Source organism: Galeopterus variegatus, unplaced genomic scaffold (assembly GCF_000696425.1).
Source record: "Galeopterus variegatus unplaced genomic scaffold, G_variegatus-3.0.2 Scaffold119, whole genome shotgun sequence".
NCBI classification, from domain to species: domain Eukaryota; kingdom Metazoa; phylum Chordata; class Mammalia; order Dermoptera; family Cynocephalidae; genus Galeopterus; species Galeopterus variegatus.
In genome coordinates this window covers 269,817-290,824 of record NW_007726230.1, presented here as the reverse complement: position 1 = coordinate 290,824, position 21,008 = coordinate 269,817, and the positions used below count along the sequence as shown (strand labels likewise).

At 50.7% G+C, this 21,008-nt stretch overlaps 1 protein-coding gene across 1 annotated transcript in view; it reads right to left on the bottom strand.

Moving 5' to 3' along the window:
• PLA2G4E (phospholipase A2, group IVE) overlaps positions 1–21,008 on the bottom strand; it is a 57,718-nt gene that overhangs the window by 11,423 nt on the left and 25,287 nt on the right. Inside the window, exons 2-11 of the mRNA XM_008587750.1 lie at positions 16,418–16,490; positions 12,155–12,291; positions 10,276–10,407; positions 9,180–9,220; positions 7,337–7,379; positions 6,441–6,504; positions 5,470–5,630; positions 5,292–5,378; positions 4,859–4,896; positions 2,664–2,799 (exon numbers count right to left, since the gene is read on the bottom strand). Of these exons, the coding sequence (XP_008585972.1) occupies positions 2,664–2,799; positions 4,859–4,896; positions 5,292–5,378; positions 5,470–5,630; positions 6,441–6,504; positions 7,337–7,379; positions 9,180–9,220; positions 10,276–10,407; positions 12,155–12,291; positions 16,418–16,490 (912 nt within the window). The remainder of the gene's footprint in view (positions 1–2,663; positions 2,800–4,858; positions 4,897–5,291; positions 5,379–5,469; positions 5,631–6,440; positions 6,505–7,336; positions 7,380–9,179; positions 9,221–10,275; positions 10,408–12,154; positions 12,292–16,417; positions 16,491–21,008) is intronic.

The following is a 21,008-nucleotide window of genomic DNA, read 5'->3' as shown; positions in this document are numbered from 1 at the left end:
AAGTGGCTTCTTCCCTCACAGGACTTGTTTTGGGGAAGGTAGAAGTTGGTCGGGAGATTTCTTTAACCAAAACCACCCTGCTCTCCATAAGGTTCACTCTGTTATTTTTATATTTTTTATCTTTTATTTTTTTTTAAATTAAAAGATGACTGGTAAGGGATCTTAACCCTTGACTTGGTGTTGTCAGCACCACGCCCAGCCAGTGAGTGAACCGGCCATCCCTATATGGGATCCGAACCCGGGGCCTTGGTGTTATCAGCACCACACTCTCCCGAGTGAGCCACCGGGCCGGCCCTTTTATACTTTTTAAAAGCTTCCAAAAACCATTGCAAATCATATTTTCCCCAGGCCAAGGGACCAGCCTCGCACCCTAGCCCTGGCTTGAGGCCCTCCTTGTTTCCTGCCTGGCCCACAGTAGTCCAGGAGGATGCAGGTTCCCTCCAACCCTGCTGGAAGCAAGTCATCTTCTTCACCTGCCACCTACAGGCAGCCATTTAAAGCAGAGATTAAGAACGTGGGCCCTGGACTGGGTTTAAATTCCAGGGCTACAGTTCATTAACTGAGTGACCCTGGGCAAATTACTACGTTTCACCAGCTGAAAATAATGACAGCACCTCACTTGTAGTTCTGTTGTGAGGAAGAAACAACATGATCCATAGGAGGTCACCACAGTGCTTGGCACACAGGCAACACTGGTAACTGTCAGCGATCCCTTCTATGCCATCTGGGCTGAAGCTTCTAGTCCCCTGACCAGGTGGCATGGCACCAGGAGCCCTTGGTTTTCCTAGGGGCGGTTCACATCCACTTGCTCAAATAAGAGGTGCCCAGAGCTCCTCTAGGATAAGAGGCACAGCAAGGGATTTGGGGGACTCATGGGTTCACCGGACTTAGAATAAGACACAGCCCTGGCTGAGAGGCCTTGGGTGGTCATGGGGCTCCGCCACCCTGAACCAGGGCCACATGATGACTTTCATGGGCCCCTTCCACCAGAAAAAATATTAAAATTTATATTTTATGACTGTGTTGTATAAAGACAAATATATTATTAATGTTATGTATTAAAACATTTTCTTCAACCTAGAAGTTCATTTTTTCCCTTTTGATTTTTTTTTTTTTTAAAGATGACCGCTAAGGGGATCTTAACCCTTGACTTGGTGTTGTCAGCACCACGCTCACCCAGTGAGCAAACCGGCCATATGGGATCCGAACCCGTGGCCTTGGTGTTATCAGCACCATACTCTCCCAAGTGAGCCACAGGCCGGCCCTTTGCTTCCTTCTGATTTTAAAAGACATTAATATACTTTTGTGGGCCCCATAAAGTACTGTGGGCTCCAGGCACTGTGCCTCCTGTGGGAAAATTGACCTCACCCTAGTGTCCCTGGGGAGCCTGTTGCCCACTCCTCTTGTCACCAACAGACAGTGAGGAGTAGGGAGCCCAGAAGCAGGGCCCTGCCTGCTCCCCTCAGGCTGCCCAAGGAGCTTGGCAGGGCGGAGGCAGCGGGCAGGGGATGGGCCGGTGGGTCTGGAGGGAGGGAAGCCAGAGCAGCCGAGCTAGCTCCACCCACCCTAGCGGGTTTGGCACAGCCGCGAGAGATGGGGTCCGGGCACCAGCGGTTCACTCATAGTTGGCTGCCATGTTCCTCGGTCCCTGCTGCAGCCCCAGGGAAACGAGATGCTCTGGGTATGTCTCCCTACAGATGTGGGGAGGAGGGGATCTTGCCGAGACCCACTCTAACTGTTTCCATTTCAGTGGGGACTGTAAGATCCTTCCATCAACTAAAGTCCAGTCACAAGCCCTCCTCAGGCACGAGGTCTCTGCATCTTTGGCCAGCCTCAGAAGGTGGGCATCAGGAGGGCTCACCTAGTGCCCAGGGGAGGGTGGGCCTCAGTCCACACGAGGGAGGAAACAGAGGGTTCTGAGGAAGTCACCATTGTCTGCTCCCGTGTGAAGAAGCCACTGTGCTTCTCTCCAGCTCCCTACTGCTGATATTTCTGGGGATGTGTTTATGTGTGTGTATTTGGGAGAAGAGAGAATTGAAGAATGAAGGACCTAAGCCTTTTGTGTGTTTTTTTTTTTGCTGCCAGCCGGTATGAGGACCCAAACCCATGACCTTGGTGTTATAAGGTTGTGCTCTAACCAACTGAGCTAACCAGCCAGCCCACCTAAGCCTTTTGGGTGGAGGTGTGGGATGCCAGAGATGATGGAGCTGGAAATGTTTTTCTGGCTGGGGTGAGGAGGTCATTTTGTCCCTGGGTAAGTAAGACATCAATTAGTCACCTCAGGATCTGTCAGTGCATGGGACAAGCAGCTGGAGCCCCTTCCTTTCTCTCTGCCTTCCCCTCCCCTTGTGAATACACAACCCCAAATCACATCCAGCACGACCCTCATCCAGGAACCTGGCACCTTAGCAGTAAGAGGTGGTGCCGAGGCTGTCTGAGGCAGGGAAGGGCCTGGGGTAGCACACTGTGTTGGAAGGACCAGCTCATCTCAGAGTAAGCCCTGGGCAGGGAAGGGCCTGGGGTAGCACACTGTGTTGGAAGGACCAGCTCATCTCAGAGTAAGCCCTGGGCAGGGAAGGGCCTGGGGTAGCACACTGTGTTGGAAGGACCAGCTCATCTCAGAGTAAGTCCTGAACCCAGGCTGGGGATCTCTGCTGACCCACCTCGTCCTCCTTCAGGTCCTTCTCCAGCTGCAGCACTTGCTTCAGTGCCTCTGCCACCACCACCTTCCGCTTCTGCAGGAACTCCAGCTCTTCTGGGCACAGGCTGAAGCCCAGCCGCACGTCCAGTGGCTCGGAGCTGTGGGGAGAGAGGGCCCTGGCTGAGTGGGCCTGCAGGCTTCGCCACCATGGAGCAGATGCGGCTTTATGGTCAGCTGGACCTAGGCTTGAGCCCCAGTTCTGCCATGTACCGCTTCAGTGACCTTGGGCCTCTGCTTTCTCATCTGTAAAATGGGGTAATTGTGCTTAACTCTAGCACTGTCTCCAGCACTTAATGAGATAGCAAATGTAAAGACCCCAAAGTCTGAGCTGGCACCCTGTAAACCAGTACTCAACAAAAGATAACTGTTGGTACTTGTATTGAGGATTCATTGAACCCTCTGCCTCCTCAGCAAGATCTAGAAAGTCCAGAAAGGTTTCCCCCAGGTGCCTTCTATAGCTCGAGGCCAGAGGCCAGACATCAGTGACAATAGAGTTCCTGAGATCCTTTCGTCAAATCCCACTGGACAAGGCTCTACAGTATGAATTCTTTTGAGCTAGATAAACAAGCTCCCTGTCCCTATGGAGCTCAGATTCTTTACTAAGTTCTTCCTGCTCCTAGAATAATAATCCTCCTATGTGTTTGTGCAGTTGACAAAAAACCTTCACATCCCTGATCTCACTGTGTCATCCCCACAATTCTGCAAGGCAGGTGGGGCAGGAGCTGCTATGACATGCCCAGCCCTTGCCCTCTTTTCATCACTTCCCTACCCTGAACAAGTCTAGACTCCACGCCTGGTATCCAAGACCCTTCCTGACCCGTCCAAGCTCACCTCAAGCTCCTTCCTGGAAGGGGCCCGTCAGTCTCTCCGAGCTCCCAGGAGTAGACCAGCTTCTGAGCCTTTGTGCAGGCCCTTGCCTTCACCAGAAGCATCCTCTCTTTTGCCCTCCTACATCTCTCCATCCTCCAAGGCCTACCTCCTTAGTGACTCCAGGTGAATGGACCTTGACAATTTCCGACCTGAGTCTTGGCTCATTAACAAAGTCACATCTCCTGGAAGGCAGGGCCTGGGAACTCTCCGTTCGTGTCTCCTCCATGTCTGGCACAGGACTGCAGACACAGCTGCAAGGAAATCACTCTTTCCTTGTCCTCAACCAGGAATAAATGATAAAAACAACAATACTAACAATAACAGTTGATGTTTGCTGATTGTCCCACTTGCCAGACAGATTACTGAGTGCTTCACATGGGCTATCTCATGGGACCCTCCAAGCAACCCAGTGATGCGCAGTATTCTTGTTATTGCTCCCAATTTACAGATGAGGAAAACTGAGACTTAGGGAGGTTAAGTAACTTGTCCAAGGACAAATAGCTCATCAAGCTGTAGGTAGGGATTATGGTCACTTGATTTTCAATAAGGGTGTCAAGACAATTCAGTGGGGGAAAGAATAGTCTTTTTAACGAACGGTGCTGGGACAACCGGATATCTACATGCAAAAGAATGAAGTTGGACCCGGTCACTTGATTTTCAATAAGGGTGTCAAGACAATTCAGTGGGGGAAAGAATAGTCTTTTTAATGAACGGTGCTGAGACAACCGGATATCTACATGCAAAAGAATGAAGTTGGACCCGTATTTCACACTGTATATAAAAATGAACTAAAAATTGATCATAGATCTAAATGTGAGAGCTAAAACTATAAAAGTCTTAGAAGAGAACATGGGAGTAAATCTTCATGACCTTGGATTAGGCAACCTTTTGTTAGATTTGACACCAAAAACACAAGTGACAAAAGAAAAAATAAACAGACTTCCTCAAAATTAAAAATCTTTGACTTCAAAGAATATTATCAAGAATGTGAAAAGACAACCTACAGAATAGGGGGAAATATTTACAAATCATATGACAAAGGATTGTATTCAGAATATATGAAGAACTCTTACAACTTAACAATAAAAAGACAACCCATTAAAAAGTGGGCAAAGGATTTGAAGAGACATGTCTCTAAGGAAGACGTACAAATGGCCAATGAGCCCATGAAAAGATGCTCAATGTCATTAGCCATCAGGGAAATGCAGATCGAAACCACAATGAATACCATTTCCCTCCCGCTGGTGTGACCAGGTTAGAGGGAAGGACAGAAAGAGGGTACTTTACCAGGGTGTAGACTTCATGTGTAATTCATAATTCTTGCCCTGGGGAGCGAAAGATGAAAAGCTTGTCAGGCATGACAGTGCAGAGCCGAGTGATCAAGCCCAAAGAAGTGGAGACCCTCCACACTCTCCACCCTTAACTTGACTGAGCACACACACGCGTGCTTGCACACACATTCGCACACGAGCATACATGCATGCACGCATCATCCCCACTTCTGGGCATGATCTTCCCCACCGGCTTCAGCTCGGCCTGCACACACTCTCTGTGGATCCACTCTGTGGCTCATCAGTCTCCTACCCCATAAGATTCCTCCATTCCACCTGAAACCCCACGAGTCACCTTCCCCCATGTGTCCCCAGGCTCTCCCCATCTCTCTGCCACAGGAGCTCCAGTCTAAGCTGCTCATGGGCTGCTTCCCAGACCCAGGTCTCACCACACGCAGGGTCAACTCCTGGTCATTGGAAAGGGAGTCGAGAGGCTGGCAGACAGGGTCATTCTTGTGTGCGTTGCAGCAGCAGAGCTGGAAGGATGGGCAAGTTCTGTGAGTGGGGTGAGGGGCTCTCTGGCAGTCCCCGCCTGCCCAAGCCCCCCCCACTGCAGCTGCCTTGTACCGCATAGCTCCAGTGACTCTTGGGGGTTTGCATGTGCAGCTGGGGCTGGAAGTACTTGGGGTAGTGGAAGCAGGCAGGGTTTGGGCACCAGAGCTCCGGGCAGGGTGAGACACGCTGGGTGTTCTCAAAGGACTCGCTCACCGTCACCAAGAGGTCCTTCACTGGGAGAGAGGACAAGAGGGTGAGAACCCCAGGAAGCCTCTCCCTCCTCTCACCCCTGACTAGGCACAGCAAAAAGCCCATCTGGACGCGCCCAGGAGGGGTTTAGAATCAGCTGGGGCACTGGTTAAAATGCCCCAGAGATTCACATTCTGTAGGGTGGGGTGGGAATCTGCATTTTAACAAGGCTTGTGGGTGATGCTGACAATGAGGTCCCCAAGAAAACCCTTTGAGTCGCTGAGCAAGACCTCAGGACTCGTCCTCCTTGGTTCTGCTTTTCCAGAAGTTTCCCCCAAGTCACTGGCCCATGGCAGAGGAAGCAGGCTGTCATCATACTGTCATTGGGGGTGAAGGCCTCTTCCTCCTTCCCTCCCTCCCTCCCCTGGGTCCTCTCTTAGGGCAAGGCTGGAAGCCCTGCATGGGCAGGATCGGGGGAGTGAGAGGGGAGAGGGGAATCTGGTATTTGTGGGTCTCTTAGGTTCCTGCCAGCTGTAAACTGCTAGGACTCTCTGTGGATGGTGATCTGGCTAGAGGAAGGGGCAGAGCTAGAGGGGCCCTGAGCATTGTCGGTGTAGGACTCTCATCAGGCCTGGGGAACTCCAAGGGTCATGTGGGTGCCAGGAAGACCATTCCCTTTATAGAGCAGGCTGGGGAGGAAAGGGGTTCTTGACCCCCTAGGGTGAGATGATTCTGAGGGATTCCTGCCAAGTTTTGGTTCCCCTGAGGCCAGGGAAGTCTGGGTCAAGTCTGAGGGTGAGAGGGTTTGGAAGCAGCACTCCCTCCTTCCCCAGCAGGCAGAGGACAAAACTCACTTTTCTCACTCTTCCTCCGCCTCCTCAATTCTGCATGAACCTCCAGGCAGGAGACTTGTCGAGACTATAACAAAGCAAGGGAGGGTCACCGAGACTGAGCACAAGCCACCTCCTTGCTTGTCCAGGCCGAAGAGAGGAGATGAAGGATGAGAGGATGCATTCAGCATGGGCCCGACTCTGGGCTGACGCTGGGAACACTGGGTGCACTGACTACGTGTTCTGAATCCAATCTAGGCATAGCTTCTCACTTAGACACAGGATATTTGAAAATGAAGCTGTCCTGTAAACTCTAGGATGCATGGCCACAGTTGACTAGGGGCCATGTTCCCAGGTGCAGGTCGGAGATCCAACCTGAGAGAATGTTAAGCTCTGGGCTTTGACAGTGAGAACTTCCAACCAAACAGCTTTCTCAAGAACTAGAGGCAGGTCAAATGCTTTTGCTACAAATTCCCAAAGACTCTGATTTTTGAGGGAGAGGTTTCCTTGGACCCTGGGGCATTGGATGCATTTAATTAAAATAGCTGTACCAACAGTTGAATTATGAAAAAAATTTAGTACTGAAATTGTGCCTGTAGAGGTATTGGGGTTGTGGGGGACAGGACCAGGATTGAGTCTGGAAGGAGGCTACCTTAAGTGGGTGCTTTTATTGGGGAGATTCCCAAGAGGAGGCGTCATACTTGTGCAATATGGGGTGCTGGGCCAGGGCGATGTCCCAGTTATTCCACCCCCACCCTGCCTGTACCCCATTTGGCTGGCCTCATGTAGTCTGACTCCTACTGGGCTCAGGATGGGACAAGGACCCAAACTGGGCCCAGTGTTCTCTCCCTTGGTCATTCCCCTGAGAGCAGCAGCCAGATGTGGCCTCTGGAGCTACAGGAACCCAGAAGGACAGTTACCACCAGCACGCCATTGGTGATGAGAGTCTCAGGTGGACAGGGACTGAAAGACAAAAGGGGAACTCCTGGTCAGTCTAATCTTTATGGATTGATTTCTCGTAAAGGTGACAAAGAGTGTAAGTAGAGCCGATAGTAAAACAGCAGAGCCTTCTTGGTTTTCATGGAAAGTATTGGCTTAAGAAACAGATTTGTAGGTTGTTAAGGAGGAAACTGGCATACATTTTAAATAGAATGCCCAGAAAAAAATAGATTTATAGGCTAGGAGTAGCGGAGTTCCATTTTTAAAAAAGGATGACTGTTCTTTATGCCCAAACAGATGGTACTGCAGGGAGTTAGGAGGATGAGCAGGCTGCAGCCCACTGGTGAGAGCAGGCGCAAACTGTCCTGGCAGCAGTAATGACCCATTCTCCACTCTGTGTTTTATTTAATTTAAGCATATAACAGATAGTTCTGACCCAGCCAGAGAGGGGCCTGGTGAACGTTAAATGTCTCGGTGTTGCAAAGTTGAGAATACAAGCCTTCAAGGTTTCAATAAGCCTGGGGGAGTTCACAGCCTCCCTCATCAAATTTAAGCCCAAGTTAACTATTTCTTCAGATCAAGTCACAGAATTACCAATTTTGACATATTTCATTTTGCAAGCCACTTTCTAATTCAGCCAAGGAATCCTGCCCTACACCCCCAAAAGTCCTGCCAAACCAGGAATTGGAGGAGAGAACCTAGATTTTCTTCAATGTGAAATAAAGTTGATTTTAATTTGCCAACCAGCTGTTGATGGGAAATTAGTTCCCTGAAATAGATCCCCAGGAGCCCCTGCGGACCTGCCCCTGTCCTTCCCACATGGGAAGTTGCCTCTCCACCTCTCTCTGTCCCTAAGATCTCCTAGGCAGTGGAATGTGACAGTCCCTCTTGTCCTATCTCATGCCTTGCATCCTCCCCCTGTGCTCTGCCAGGGTCAAGAAGAGTGGAGGAGTAGGCTGCCAGTCACCAGGCACACTGCCCATCGTGGGGCAGGGCTTGTCCCCCCTGGGCAGGAGCCCTGCTCCCCTCCCTCATTGTCTCTTCCTTTCCTTCCTGCACTCTGTCCTCTTCTTCCCTCCCCCAGCTCTGTGAGTCCCCAGCACAGTCATACCTCCAAGACCCTAGCTCATTTTCCTATTGGAAACAACTCTACACATTGGGCCTGAGCCTCCTTGCTTATATGGTTCCAGAGTTGGCTGCAGAAGGGGCCAGCCTCTGCTTTAGGCCAGGGTTTGGGGGTGTTTGTTCTAACAGCTCTGGGTCAAGGGGGAGACCCCTTGGTCCTGACCTCTTTCTCAGCTGGGCCTCAATAAGGCCCCCATCACCATGGTGGCAGGTGTTTTTCCCAGAGACCACCCTCAGAAATGCAGGGGGACTAAGGCAGGCTATTTGGCCAGAGCACCAGATCTTTTTTTTTTTTTTCCTTTTTGTCTTTTTTCGTGACCAGTAACGGGATCACAACCCTCGGTGTCGCTCCTGCACCGTGCTCAACCAGTGAGCGGACTGGTCTCTATATGGGATCCGAACCCTCGGTGGGAGCGCCGCCACGCTCCCAAGCGCCGCACTCTATCGAATGCGCCACCGGGCCGGCCCAGAGCACCAGATCTTTAAAGCAACACTGATGTCAGCAGAACTGGATGAGCAGAGGTGGGGCCCAGGCACCTACACTATTTGGGAGATCCCAAGTGATTCTGATGCACAGTGAGGAGGCCAGGGTTAGTGCCAGGGCTGAGGCTGGAAGACCTGGCTCTGAAATGCTTGTTCCCAGAAGCCACTCAAAGGTCAGGACCGTGGCAGAGCCTAGGGGTGCTGGGGCCTACTCACCTCTCCTCCAGCAGGAACTCCACCTCCAGCTCTTCCATGCCCTGGCAGGAGAGGAAGAGAAGGAGTCTGTGGGCTGGGTCTGCACATCTCTGCTGACCAGGACCCTGGGCTGCCCCAGGAGCCCCTGTGGACCTGTCCCTGTCCTTCCCACATGGCTACTCTGCTGCCATGGAGTGGGACAGCTGCTCCCAGCTCTTGTTTCCTCTCTGTCTCTCTCTGTCCCCAAGTCTGGACATCAGGAACATCACTGACACCCCAAGGGAAGGCAGGGTATGGAGTTGACCCCCAGGCCCAGCATGTGAACTTCTCTGTCCCAGACATTTCCTTTTCATTTCTGACCCCAGCTTCCCACTGCTCTCCTGCCTTCCCAAGGGGCTCGGTGCCTGGGGCAGGGCAGCGCTGAGACAGCGCCTCCAGAAGCCCAGCTCTGAGGGGACAGGCTCCTTCCCCCTCACCCTTTCCTTCACTTCTCTTGCTGTGTAACTTGAGGCAAGCCATGACCTCTCTGGACCTCAGTTATCCCCCTGGAGTGTAAACTAGATGAGGGCAGGGATGCTTGCTCCCTGATATGTCCACAGTGCCTAGAACAGCGCCTGGCCCACAGCAGGCACGCAAGTATTTGCTGAATGATTGCATCTATACCATCCCATCCTGTCCTCTCCAGCCCTGACTTTCTCTGATTTGCAGACTTGCCCCCCTTTGCCCCCATCTGTCCTCTGTTCCCTGAGGCCATCCCAGAAACAGGATGAGGGAAGAAAAGGGGAAAGGGAACCAATGCTTACTACATCTCCATTTTGTACTGTGAACACTGCTAGATGCCTTAACTATGCTCTCATTCAAGCCTCACGACGACCCCTTGTGGTAGGTAGTATTACCACCATTGTGTAGATAAGGAACAGAAACTCAGAGCAGTTAAGTCATTTCCACGAGCAGTTAAGTCATGTGGCTAGTAGGCAATAGTGCTGGGATTTGAACCAGCAGCACCATCTCTTCCAACTGGCCGTGGACACAGAGGGGAGCGGTGGAATGGCATTGTGGGAATGACCAGCTGCTCCTCAGGATGCAGGAGGCAGAGGGCCAGGGTTGCCACACACACCTCTGGGTTGAGTGGGAACTTCACATGGGTTTTCTTTCGGAAGCAGAGCTTGGTAAGGTCATAGAGAACTGTCAAGAGATGGTCATCTGGTGTCACTGTGTCTTCATCACAGACGCTCAGCTCTAGCACGTTCTAGGAGAGAAGAGAGGGAGTGAGTCCGGTTACCAGAGGGCCTGGTCTCAGACCTAGCAAGGAGGTAGATCTGAGAGAGGGGGGACAGCTCAGAGGTCCCTGCTGAGGCATGAGAGACATTTGCAGGGAAAGGAATTAAGGGAGGAAAGTGTCTATTCTCTCCTTTCCAACTCCCTGAAGACTTCCCACCCCTCTGCTCTGAGTCTCCTCCTGGACAAGTTGGCCCTTTTACAAGCTTGGCAGAGGCCTGTTATGTGTGGAGGGATATCACTTCACCTGAGGGAAGGATGGAAGGGACAGAGCAAGCAAGACCCCTGCTAAGATACAGAATGTGCCCAGCATTGGGCCCTTGAGAGTGAACACAGCCCCGATGGTGCTAGAAAACCCAGATCAGAGAAGCTAACATCTTAACACTCCAGGGGAGTGATGATGTTCTGATATTTGGTGGGGTTGGGGTGAAGTGTGTGAACTCCATCCTTTGACTCATCAGCCCCTAATGAGGTCTCAAGGATGGTTCTAAAGCAGCATGCTAAGAGTCAAGCAGCTACCCTGTCATCTGGCTGAACTCTGAGGTCAACTGTCTCAGATGACCTAGACTAGTCTCTGAGGCCTCTTGTTTTAAGAATCCTCTGAGATGAGGATTGGGACTGGATTTGTGTCTGAGGTCCATATCTAGTGGACATAAGGTGTTTCTGGGGTTTCCCAACTGGATGAGATCTGCTGATCCTGTAATTATTAGAAACCCAAGTATGTTCCAGAAACAACCCAGCAGCCCCACAATCCTTAAGAAAAAAGGAAGCCCAAATTCTGATTTCAAGATGGCAGACTGAGCATACACCAAAATCCTTCTCCCTCACCAAACCCATATATGATAGAAAAGGTATTTTAAAAATAAGAGATATAAAGGCCTTCTTCTTTTTTTTTTTTTGGTGGCTGGCTGGTATGGTGATCCAAACCCTTGATCTTGGTGTTCTAACACCACACTCTAGCCAACTGGGCTAATCGGCCCGCCTGGAAAGCCCTTCTTGAAAACAAAAAGGTCTCTTCATGAATCAGAATGGAGAAGCATCCCTAAAGTATGGAGGCAGTAAGTTGGAGCTGTCAAGCCTCAAGTGCCTCAAGACTGGGATTGATGCCTCCACGATGAGGACAAATTTGTCTTAAGGGCTCTCTGCTGAGGCTGTCAGAACTCAGCATGCTCAAGGGAGAATTCTTCCACGGGAGATGTGAACTCAACTTAGATTCACCATGTATCTGAAGACAACTGACACCATGAAACAACAACTCAACAGATGAAAGAACACACACCCAAGGAAATAGAAATAATAAAGCAATCTGAAAAGGATTTAAGAGAGAGAAGACTCTCTGGTTGGAATTAATCTGGCCTTGGACCTAGTGTATAGAATGTCTCTTCCCCTCTATGTATTGCCCTTAGAGCATGCTTTTGAAGGTACTGGAAATACAATCTGTTTTTGGGCAACAGACTCCACGTTCCAGCAGTAATTAGATAGAAGGATAAAAGATACCAGAAAGAAGGTAGAAGGTAAATAGACTCAGACAGGGACAAATAAGAGACAGGAATAAGGAAGTTGTGGGTGAGTGGGAAGACGGGTTGGTAGGACAAGAAGTAGGTAGACAGAATAATAAACAGGCATAAGAAGGACACATGAGCAAAGAGAAGAACAGGCAGGTGAGAGGGGAATAGAAATGCAGGCAGGGCAGAAAGGTGTAGTCTGCTGTGTCTCACCTTCACCTGGGTCTGGATCTGGAAGGTGAAGTTTTCATTCCACTCTGGGTTTGAGCAGTTGGAGATAGTTCTAGTCCTTAGCTTCTTCTGAGAGGCAGTGGGTAGCCAGAGGCTCACAAAGCAGTCTGTCTGGCTCACTGTCCAGGGAAGACAAGGGTGGAAGGGAAGGATGAGGAATCAGCCCAGGTTCAGAGAGGAGAGAGCATGGAGTCAAAGGTGACTTCAGGCAAGTCTCTTCCAGAGGAAGGCTTCATCTCAGCTCCAGGTTCTCTCCTGACTCATGGGTTTAACCCTCCAGAGATCTTTGTCCCAGAACCCCGAGAAGGTCATAGACTGCAGGCTAGAGGTTTCACAGGGGGGATGCAGGTCCCACTGAGCATTCTCATGGATACAGATGGCCTTTGGTTCTTATCAGAAGCACCCGATCTCTGAGCAAACACCTGCTGGTTTGGGACAAGGTTTTCCCATACAGTTTTCCCTCTGCTAGGGGAAGATCTGGATGACCAGCCCCAGAGCATCCAGTTTAGCTTTTGCCTTAGTTCAGGGCATCAGGGAAACCAAATAGGGCCAAGATACTCCTCTGAGCTAAGGAGAAGTGAATAACCCAGGTGTGATGTTGCTGGATGTGCTCTAGAGAAGAGACAAAGTCTTTGACCCCAATAAGCTCTCCCCAAATGGAGGAAGGCCTCTTAAATCTTCTGGTTGCAGCAGCAGAAGGGGAAGGGTGAAAAATAACAGCCCAGACTGGCTCCCTCCCTCCACTCTACCTAGGAGGAGGGAGGAAGAGGTGCCCTGACTGTCTTTGTCACTCTCCTGGCAACCTTCTGGGGTCAGTCCCAGCGTGTACACCAGATACGTAGAAAATGGTAAAAGTCAACACAGTTTCCAGTGTCAGAGAGTCCTCCAAATGGAAAACTGGTATGAGGATGGGAGTTCTGTACCAGTAGGACTGATCCAAGCTATTGATAATTATTATTAATAATTGCTAATGAGAGTGGATGCAGGGTTGTCCCCTGGGACTGACTTAGTCCTGCATTGTCATTACACTGAAAGCTTTATCAGAGGAAGTGAGCATGGTGTGCGTCATACATGTTCCTGGAGTGAGTTGGAATTCACATCCGTCCTCCCATTAAATGAAGGTGAGATGACACAACCTTTAGATGTCATAATGATCATTTAATCCAGGCAAAAAGAATAACCAAAACCAACAGAATCCAAAGAAGATGCTGAGCTCATCATCCCCACCCATCCCCTCCATGCCCAACCTGCTCCTCAGCAACTCAGGTGTCCAGGCCAGAAACCAAGCATTGCCCTTGACTCTCACGTTGAACTGATTTAACTCTTGATATCTCTGGAGCCCGCCCATTTCTCCTCATCTGCACTGCCACCGCCTTGGTGTGGGCGACTGTCATCTCTGAGCCAGTTCCCAAATGGTCTCCCTGTCTCTGGTCTTGCCCTACTCCAGTCTTTTCTCCCAGGAGAAGCCAGAGGGAGTTTTAGATATGACTGTGTCACTCCCCAGTTTAAGATCCTTTAAGGAGGAGTCCTAGCCACTCAGCGTGGCTGCCCCTGCCCAACTCCCCAGCCTCTGCCTCATCATTCCACCTGCCCTGACACCCCGCCCCTACCATGCGGCGTGTGTGCACTCACACTCACACGCTCACGTGTGCACACACATGCACTTACACGAACACACACACTCACACTCACAGGCTAGACTCCGACCAAACCCAACCACTCAGGTCTCTAAAAGTGTCACGCTGTCTTGTCTTCAGGCCTCCCCATGTGCCATTCCTACCGCCTGGAGCAGCCTTCTCTTCTACTTTCACCACCCTTCTCCCGGCTAGCCTCTTCAGGCTTCAGAAGGAAACTCCTCTGGAAGCCTTCCCTGAGTGCCCAAGTCTGGTCCAGGTGTCCGCTGCCCAGAGCCCTCTGTTCCTCTCCTGCGGAGCACGCACTACACTGCACTGCAATGGCAAGTCCACTCGTCTGTCTCTATCACTGTAGACACCGTGAGGGCCGGGAGACGGAGTGTCTCTAGCCGTTGGAACATAGTAGGCACTCACTAGATAGCTGTTGAATAAATGATGAATGGAAAAACCCAACTTCTTGCTGTAGGGCCATATCAGTACCCAAGAAATTCTGGGCCGTGTGACTGCAGATATAAGTAAGCAGGTCAGCGCATTTAATTGTTCTGCGGATATGGAGACTCACCAGGGACCTGCTCAGCCTTCTTGGGCCCCTCCCTTGGCTTTTCCTGGACACTGAATCCTCCTCCTGGGCCTGGAGCATTCTCCTCAGGTCTGCCTCGTGTGTGCTGGGAGCCTGCAGGCAGGGAGTAATCAAATCTCCACCTGCTGGCCCTGTAACTCTTGCTCAGCACACATGATTCAGTGGACCCTGTGAAGGCACTTTTCCCCCTAAAATCACTTTCCTATTGTCAGTCCCTGCCAAAAATTCTTCCATTAAAACTATTACATAAAATCTCAGTATTTTTGGCTTAAGGCTGAAATCTCTAGTTAAGATAAAAATACTCCTGGAAGAGATAAGATTGATCAGATACCCACACTCCAAGTATTTGTTTTCCTGTTCTTTTGCAGAGAGCTGTTTCTCTCCCCTGCCCCACCAAAGGTTGAAAAGGAGAGTGCAGCCAAGGAGGGGGTATTCCGAGGAGGGGGAGTGATGGAGGAAGGTCAGCCAGAGCCCAGGTGACAACTTGGGGCAGGCACCATTAGCTGACAGTAAGGATAGTGACCATCATGTTGGCAAGGAAGAATGGTTAAGCAATCGTGACCCAGTTCTGAGAATTTCGTGACTACAGGGGATTTCCTAGGCATGGATAGTTTCCAATCCTTGTTCCTCATGGAGTGACAGATGGCTTGGTCATCTGAATTACATATCTCCTTTCCTAGATGTGGGTGGCAGAGATGACTCAATGATCTCTACAGATGTTGTCATCTCTTCAGAATGTTGTGATCTCTTCAGAATATTGTCACCCTAATACCTCTGTAGACACCTGCCTGACACCCCTTGGGGTGTTGGTTTGGGTTTTAATTTGTCTCCCTGAGTGATGACTGGGAGGTTTCTGGGGCCTGATTGTCTCTCAGTTCTGGACCCGGGCTGGGTGGAGCACTCTTTTAGTTATTGATGAGGGGGCCATCCCTGAATCTTTGTGTATTCACTGCCTTTCAGCCTCTTTGAAATCTTGGGAAACTTGGGCACAGGTTAAAGGACTAAATCAGAGAGCTGTTCATTAAGGATTCAAGTAAGAAGGGAACAATTTGGGGCAAGAGTGACCCAGGACCTGACAGTCATCAGGAAAGTCTCAAACCTAACCCAGGGAAGTAGAAACATAGCCGTATTTACATGGTGTCCTGACATGATGGCCCCAGACACCATATCTGCCCTCCACCTTGTTCCTCAGGGGAGGACCGAGTACCCCCAAAGGGCAGCCTGTATGCCAAAGGGGCATGTGGGGAAGGGAAGCGGATGCTGGTGGAGCCAGACCACAGCCTGCTTCTCTGGCTGCCTGCCCCCACCCCATGACACCCCTGGCCTCTGGGTGGCAATATGGCATGAAGGAGAGAGGAAAAGGGCCCTGGACAACGGGACGGTCTGTGCACCAGGTGCGGACATGCACTGTGAGAGCGTGTGGCCAGGGTGACTTGAGGGGCTGGGATGGATGCACCTCATGGGAGTCAGAGGAAGGTGAGTGCTGCTGCAGGCATATGGGAGCTGTGGTTATCCCCAAGGCAAGGGTGTAAATTGCCCAAGAGAGGATGGAGTGTCTGAGTGACCCACCATGGCATGGGCAAGAAAGGCAGAAAGGCGGCCATGTCCTGGGCCCAGGGGACACTCACTGACTCCTTAGATCACTCACTGGTGGACTGGAAAGCCCCAAGGAGCCTGAAAAGTCCCTGACCCTGTGGTTAGCCACTTGGCAGATAAAGGCCCAAACTCAATACTTGCTGGAACTGCTCGCACTGGCATGGCTCAGTCTGAACCCTGCTTGGTATCTTTGCCATCTCTGGGACTGAAGTACAACCTGAGTATAGAACACACACACACACGCACACACGCATGCACACACACACGCACACACACACACACGCAAGCACGCACACATGCACGCGCGCGCACACACACACACACGCACACACGCACACACGCACACATGCACACGCAGGACTATTTCTCCAGCCAGGGCCTCTCTCCATCTGGGCCCTGTAAGCAGAGAAGAAGGTGAGAGAGGAGGATACTCACCCACATCTGCCTGCCGGACGTTTTTCATCCGGATGACCCTCACTGTCAGCAGATGGCATGGAGACAGACCCTCCTGTGGATTGAGAGGACAGTGGACTCACTCTTCAAGCATCACCCCAAGGCCATTGCCACTGGGTAGACTTTCCCACAGCCTCCCCAGACCTGTCCACTGCATTACAGGAACTTCCACGCTGTTGGGTCACTGTTTGCTCAGGCATCTGCCTTCTCTCCAGCCTGGAAGGCTCTGGAGGCTCCTGAGTGCCTGGGACCCTGTCTGGCTTTTCATCTCTGTACCTCCAGTACCTGCAGCATGCTGATATGTAGGGGTGCCAATAAATGTTTGTTAAACAAATGGGCGGATGAATGAAGGGATGGATGGATGTTCTAGCCCTAACTAAGCACAGAGTGAACACTAACGGCAAGGGAGTGCTGAGGTGTCTCCACTCTCTTCTCTCCATTGAATCATTTCTTATTCACACTTCCCTCCACCCACCCCACGCACGGAGAAGAATTTCCTTTGCCTGCCCAGGATGGCAACTTGCTCAGGAGGCAGGCACAGTGCGGCTCAGAGGGGCAAGGGACACTGATCAAGGTCGACAGGTACTCACTGGGAGTTTTCACGTCAGGTGCTCACCACCACTTTGCTCCAGCCCAGAACATTCACATCTCCCTTGCCTGACAGGCTCCTACCCCAGGGCACCCTCCCCTATATCTTTCTGGCCACTCTATTGCCCCTCCTAGCAAACAATCTGCCTCTGCCTCTGCCTCTTTGCTGTTTCTTGCTAGAAATACTTGTGAAGTTTGGCTGGAATGCAATATGATCTTTCTTGATTTGATGACTGGTTCCTGTCAGATGCCTCTCACCCCAGGGGACAGGAGCCCTGAGGTTTCTGCCTCCCATAGTATTTCGTCCTAATGACTTGGGGTGTGGACACACCCTGAGCCCTGCTCATTGGTGCTGATATTTCTCCTGTGTCCCATTCCTCTTCTGTTTCTGATTGCTTCCTGGGGCCCATCCATCAACTCAAGCTCACCCCCGCGAGCAACCTCCGTCCAGGCCACAGTGTCTGGGAAGGGGGAGCCTACCCTTCAGGCCCTGCCCACTTCCCTCCCTGGTCTCCCCTGTACCCTATAAATCACACATCCACCACTGTTCCACTTTTGTCCCCAATGGACCCCATTACTTTCTGCCTCCCAGGTGCCCTTTAACCACCTCTCCCAGCCTCTCCAGCTTCTCTTTATCTCACAGCTACGAAGTATCCTCCAATCATCTTTTCTGCCTTTAAATAATGTTGGAGTTTGGGGGAAAACATAGAGTATAAAGATAAAAAAAGAGTTCCCATAATCCCACCACTCAGAGACAATCACTGTTATCATTTTGATATTGATCCTTCTAGAATTTTCTGGGGCTTAATTCTAACCAGCAACAATAGAACTATGATTCTGGGAAAGCTAATTGATGTAGTCCCTGAGATTGACACATAATTAAATTTTAGGGTCTCTTCCTCTCTCTCCCCAACAGCTGCCTCAAAATCAGAACAAAAGTCAAATTGGCAATTACAGGTCTGAAGATTCCTTTTGTGAGATTAATTCTGAAATATTGAATATTTTCATGACCAGTAATTTGCTCTAACAGCATTCTGTTGTGCGCCTTGTGACTTGGGCCAAAGGCTACACGCACTGCCTCTCTCCTGGTTCTGGAAACATGGCTGTGGCCTCTGGCCAGCCCCCCCCAGGCTCAGTGGGCTGTTCACTCTGTGCCTGGGCAGAGCGTGAGTCCTGGTCTGGCCTAATGAGGAGGCAGGAGTGGACTTTCACCAGGAGGGCACTTCTGGCAAAGCCTCGTCCCACTGGTCCACTTTCTCAGAGGGCAACTGGAGCAAGCAGGGAGCTGTGGAGGCCTCAAACCAGGCTGAGCTCAGCCCTCGGGGATGTTCCATAGCATTTCAGGGCTCTGAACCCAGGGCCCATGGTCCTCTCGGCCATCACAGCCCTTCTGCTGCCTGCAGGAGGGGCTGCCCACAGGCCAGCCCGGCTCCTTCAGTGTCTGCTCTGGAAGGGAAAGAACCCCCGCAGCTTCCCCCGGGACCTCACTCAAGGTCTCCGTGCCCCCAGGAAGAGTTCTCCCCTATCATCTAACCCCAATACCTTCCAATAAGGTTAACCATTTTCCTACTCTGACTACCTCAGCAACAATAACAGCAGCATCAGCTGCCGTCTGCTGAGTATTTGCATGTGCCGGGTGCTGTGTGCATATTCTCTCTCTGGTACCGTGGTTAATCCTTACAGCAGCCCCATGAAGCAGGTATTATCAGCCTCACTTTACAGGTGGAGAATCAGGGGCTAAGTCCTTTGACGTGGGGCTCTCGGCTGGAATCAGGGGAACCCAAGTTTGAATCCAGCTCTAATTCTCCAAGCTGTGTCCAGAAGCACTGCTCTGCACTCACCTTACTTAACAGCACCCTTGGCAAACATGAGCTTACCTTCCTGTCCTTGGTCTTCCTTTCTTAGAACCAATTTTCCTGACAGATTCTTTTCCACCCTGAATTCCTCCAAAGCCCCCAAATAACCCCTCCCTCTGAAAATCCTTCTACTTGCTGGGCTCTTACCAGCTGCACTTCTACTGACACATTCCATGGTCTTCCCCTTTCTGTGAGCATCCAGAGTACATCAGAGCTGTAAAAGATCCTTGGAGAAGTTCCCATTTTCTAGTAGCCACAGAGGGCTTCTTTTTGGTCCACCTTGAGCCTTAGTTCACACCTTCTAGCTCAAACATTTTCAGGAGAGACCCAATTACATTTTGCCAGCACAGAGATAGAGCCTGGGGCCGGCCCGGTGGCGCACTGCTACAGTGCGCTGCTTGGGAGCGCGGCGGCGCTCCCGCTGAGGGTTCGGATCCCACATACAGACCAGTTCCCGCTCACTGGCTGAGCAAGGTGCAGGCGCAACACCGAGGGTTGCGATGCCATTGCCGGTCCTGGTCCAGTACGGGCACGACACTGAGGCTCCTGCCGAGGGTTCGGATCCCACATACAGACCAGTTCCCGCTCACTGGCTGAGCAAGGTGCAGGCGCAACACCGAGGGTTGCGATGCCATTGCCGGTCCTGGTCCAGTACGGGCACGACACTGAGGGTTGCGATCCGTTGCCGGACACGAAAAAAGACAAAAAAAAAAAAAAGAGAGATAGAGCCTAGAAGGGGGTTTGAGAGATGTCCCAGAGGGTCCATGCTGGGAGGAAGGCACAGAAATAGGGAACTCAGATCTGGGGCCCAGATGCATTCCAGGAACTGGGTCTGTGAAAAATGACCTTTTTGCAGAGAGAGAGCAGAACTGTGGTTACTAGAAGCAGGAAAGGGGAGTGGGGGGGGGTAGTGAGGGGTTGGTTAATGGACACATAACAGCTAGATAAGAAAAATAAACTCTATTGGTGCACAGTTGAGCTAGGTATCTATTACGAACAATAATTTACTGCGTGTCATGGAATTACCAGTAGAGAGGAGATAGAATACTCTTATCGTAAAGAAATGATTAAGTTTTGTAATGGTGAATATGCTAATTACCCTGATTTGATCATCACACATTGTATAAATGCATTGAAATATAATTGTACCCCACAAATATGTGAAATCAATACATTTCCAAAAAATACTACAAGTCAGTATCTAACTTCTACACAGGCATACTTAGGGGATAAAGAATAGAAAGGCTTAACTGATTGTTTTTAATAATAATAAAAAATACCAAAATAAAAAGATCAGACTTTGACAAATCAAAAATGACCTTCTTGGATTAAAATGAGTGTACTTATTTTGCTCCTGATATAATCAGCTCAACTGATTATATAACTGATGGCCCCAGAGTAACTGATCTACAGTAGGAAGACGCATCAGAACAAAGCCCAGTGTCTGTGACTGTGCAGACGGGAACCAGAAGCCAGAGAGATTATGGAACCCAAGTTTATAGGGCTGCTTGTGGTGTGGGAAGGACCAAAACTTTAGGGACTTGGACAAGCCCGTCCCTAGAACAAGGTGCCCTGGCTGGGATTTGTTATCAGGGTGAAGGTCAAAATACTTAACAACAGGCATAGCCAGGTACCACGTCAGTTGGGCTGCAGCTCTCGAAGAGGACGGGCATTAGTACTTCAGCTCCTGGGGGGGTCCTAGAGCAAGGACCAGGTGTACTCAGGCCTTTGAGCTCAAGGAAGGAACTGTTTGGCAACCAGTACAGCTGTGCCAGACAGGGCAGGCTGGACAGCAGTTTTCTGGAAGCTGTGTGGGAGAGTGGGCCCCATTGCACAGGCTGCAGACACCCACCACCCAACCTCCTTCCCGGCCTTGGGCTCTGGGATTGATCTTGTCAGGATGCCACTTTCCCCTCGAGTCCTACTCAGGACTGGGGGACCTTGCCAGCTCCCATGGAAAAGAGGCAGCCTGTTGAATCTCAGGATTGACTATTATGCAATCAGTACAGTCTATTAAGTCAGGCCCTCACTCTGCACTGGGCGCTTGGCATGTGCTCTTATCTAACCCTCCAACCACCCCCTGAGGAAGGCATTATTATCCCTGCTTTACAGAGGAGAAGACTAAGTTT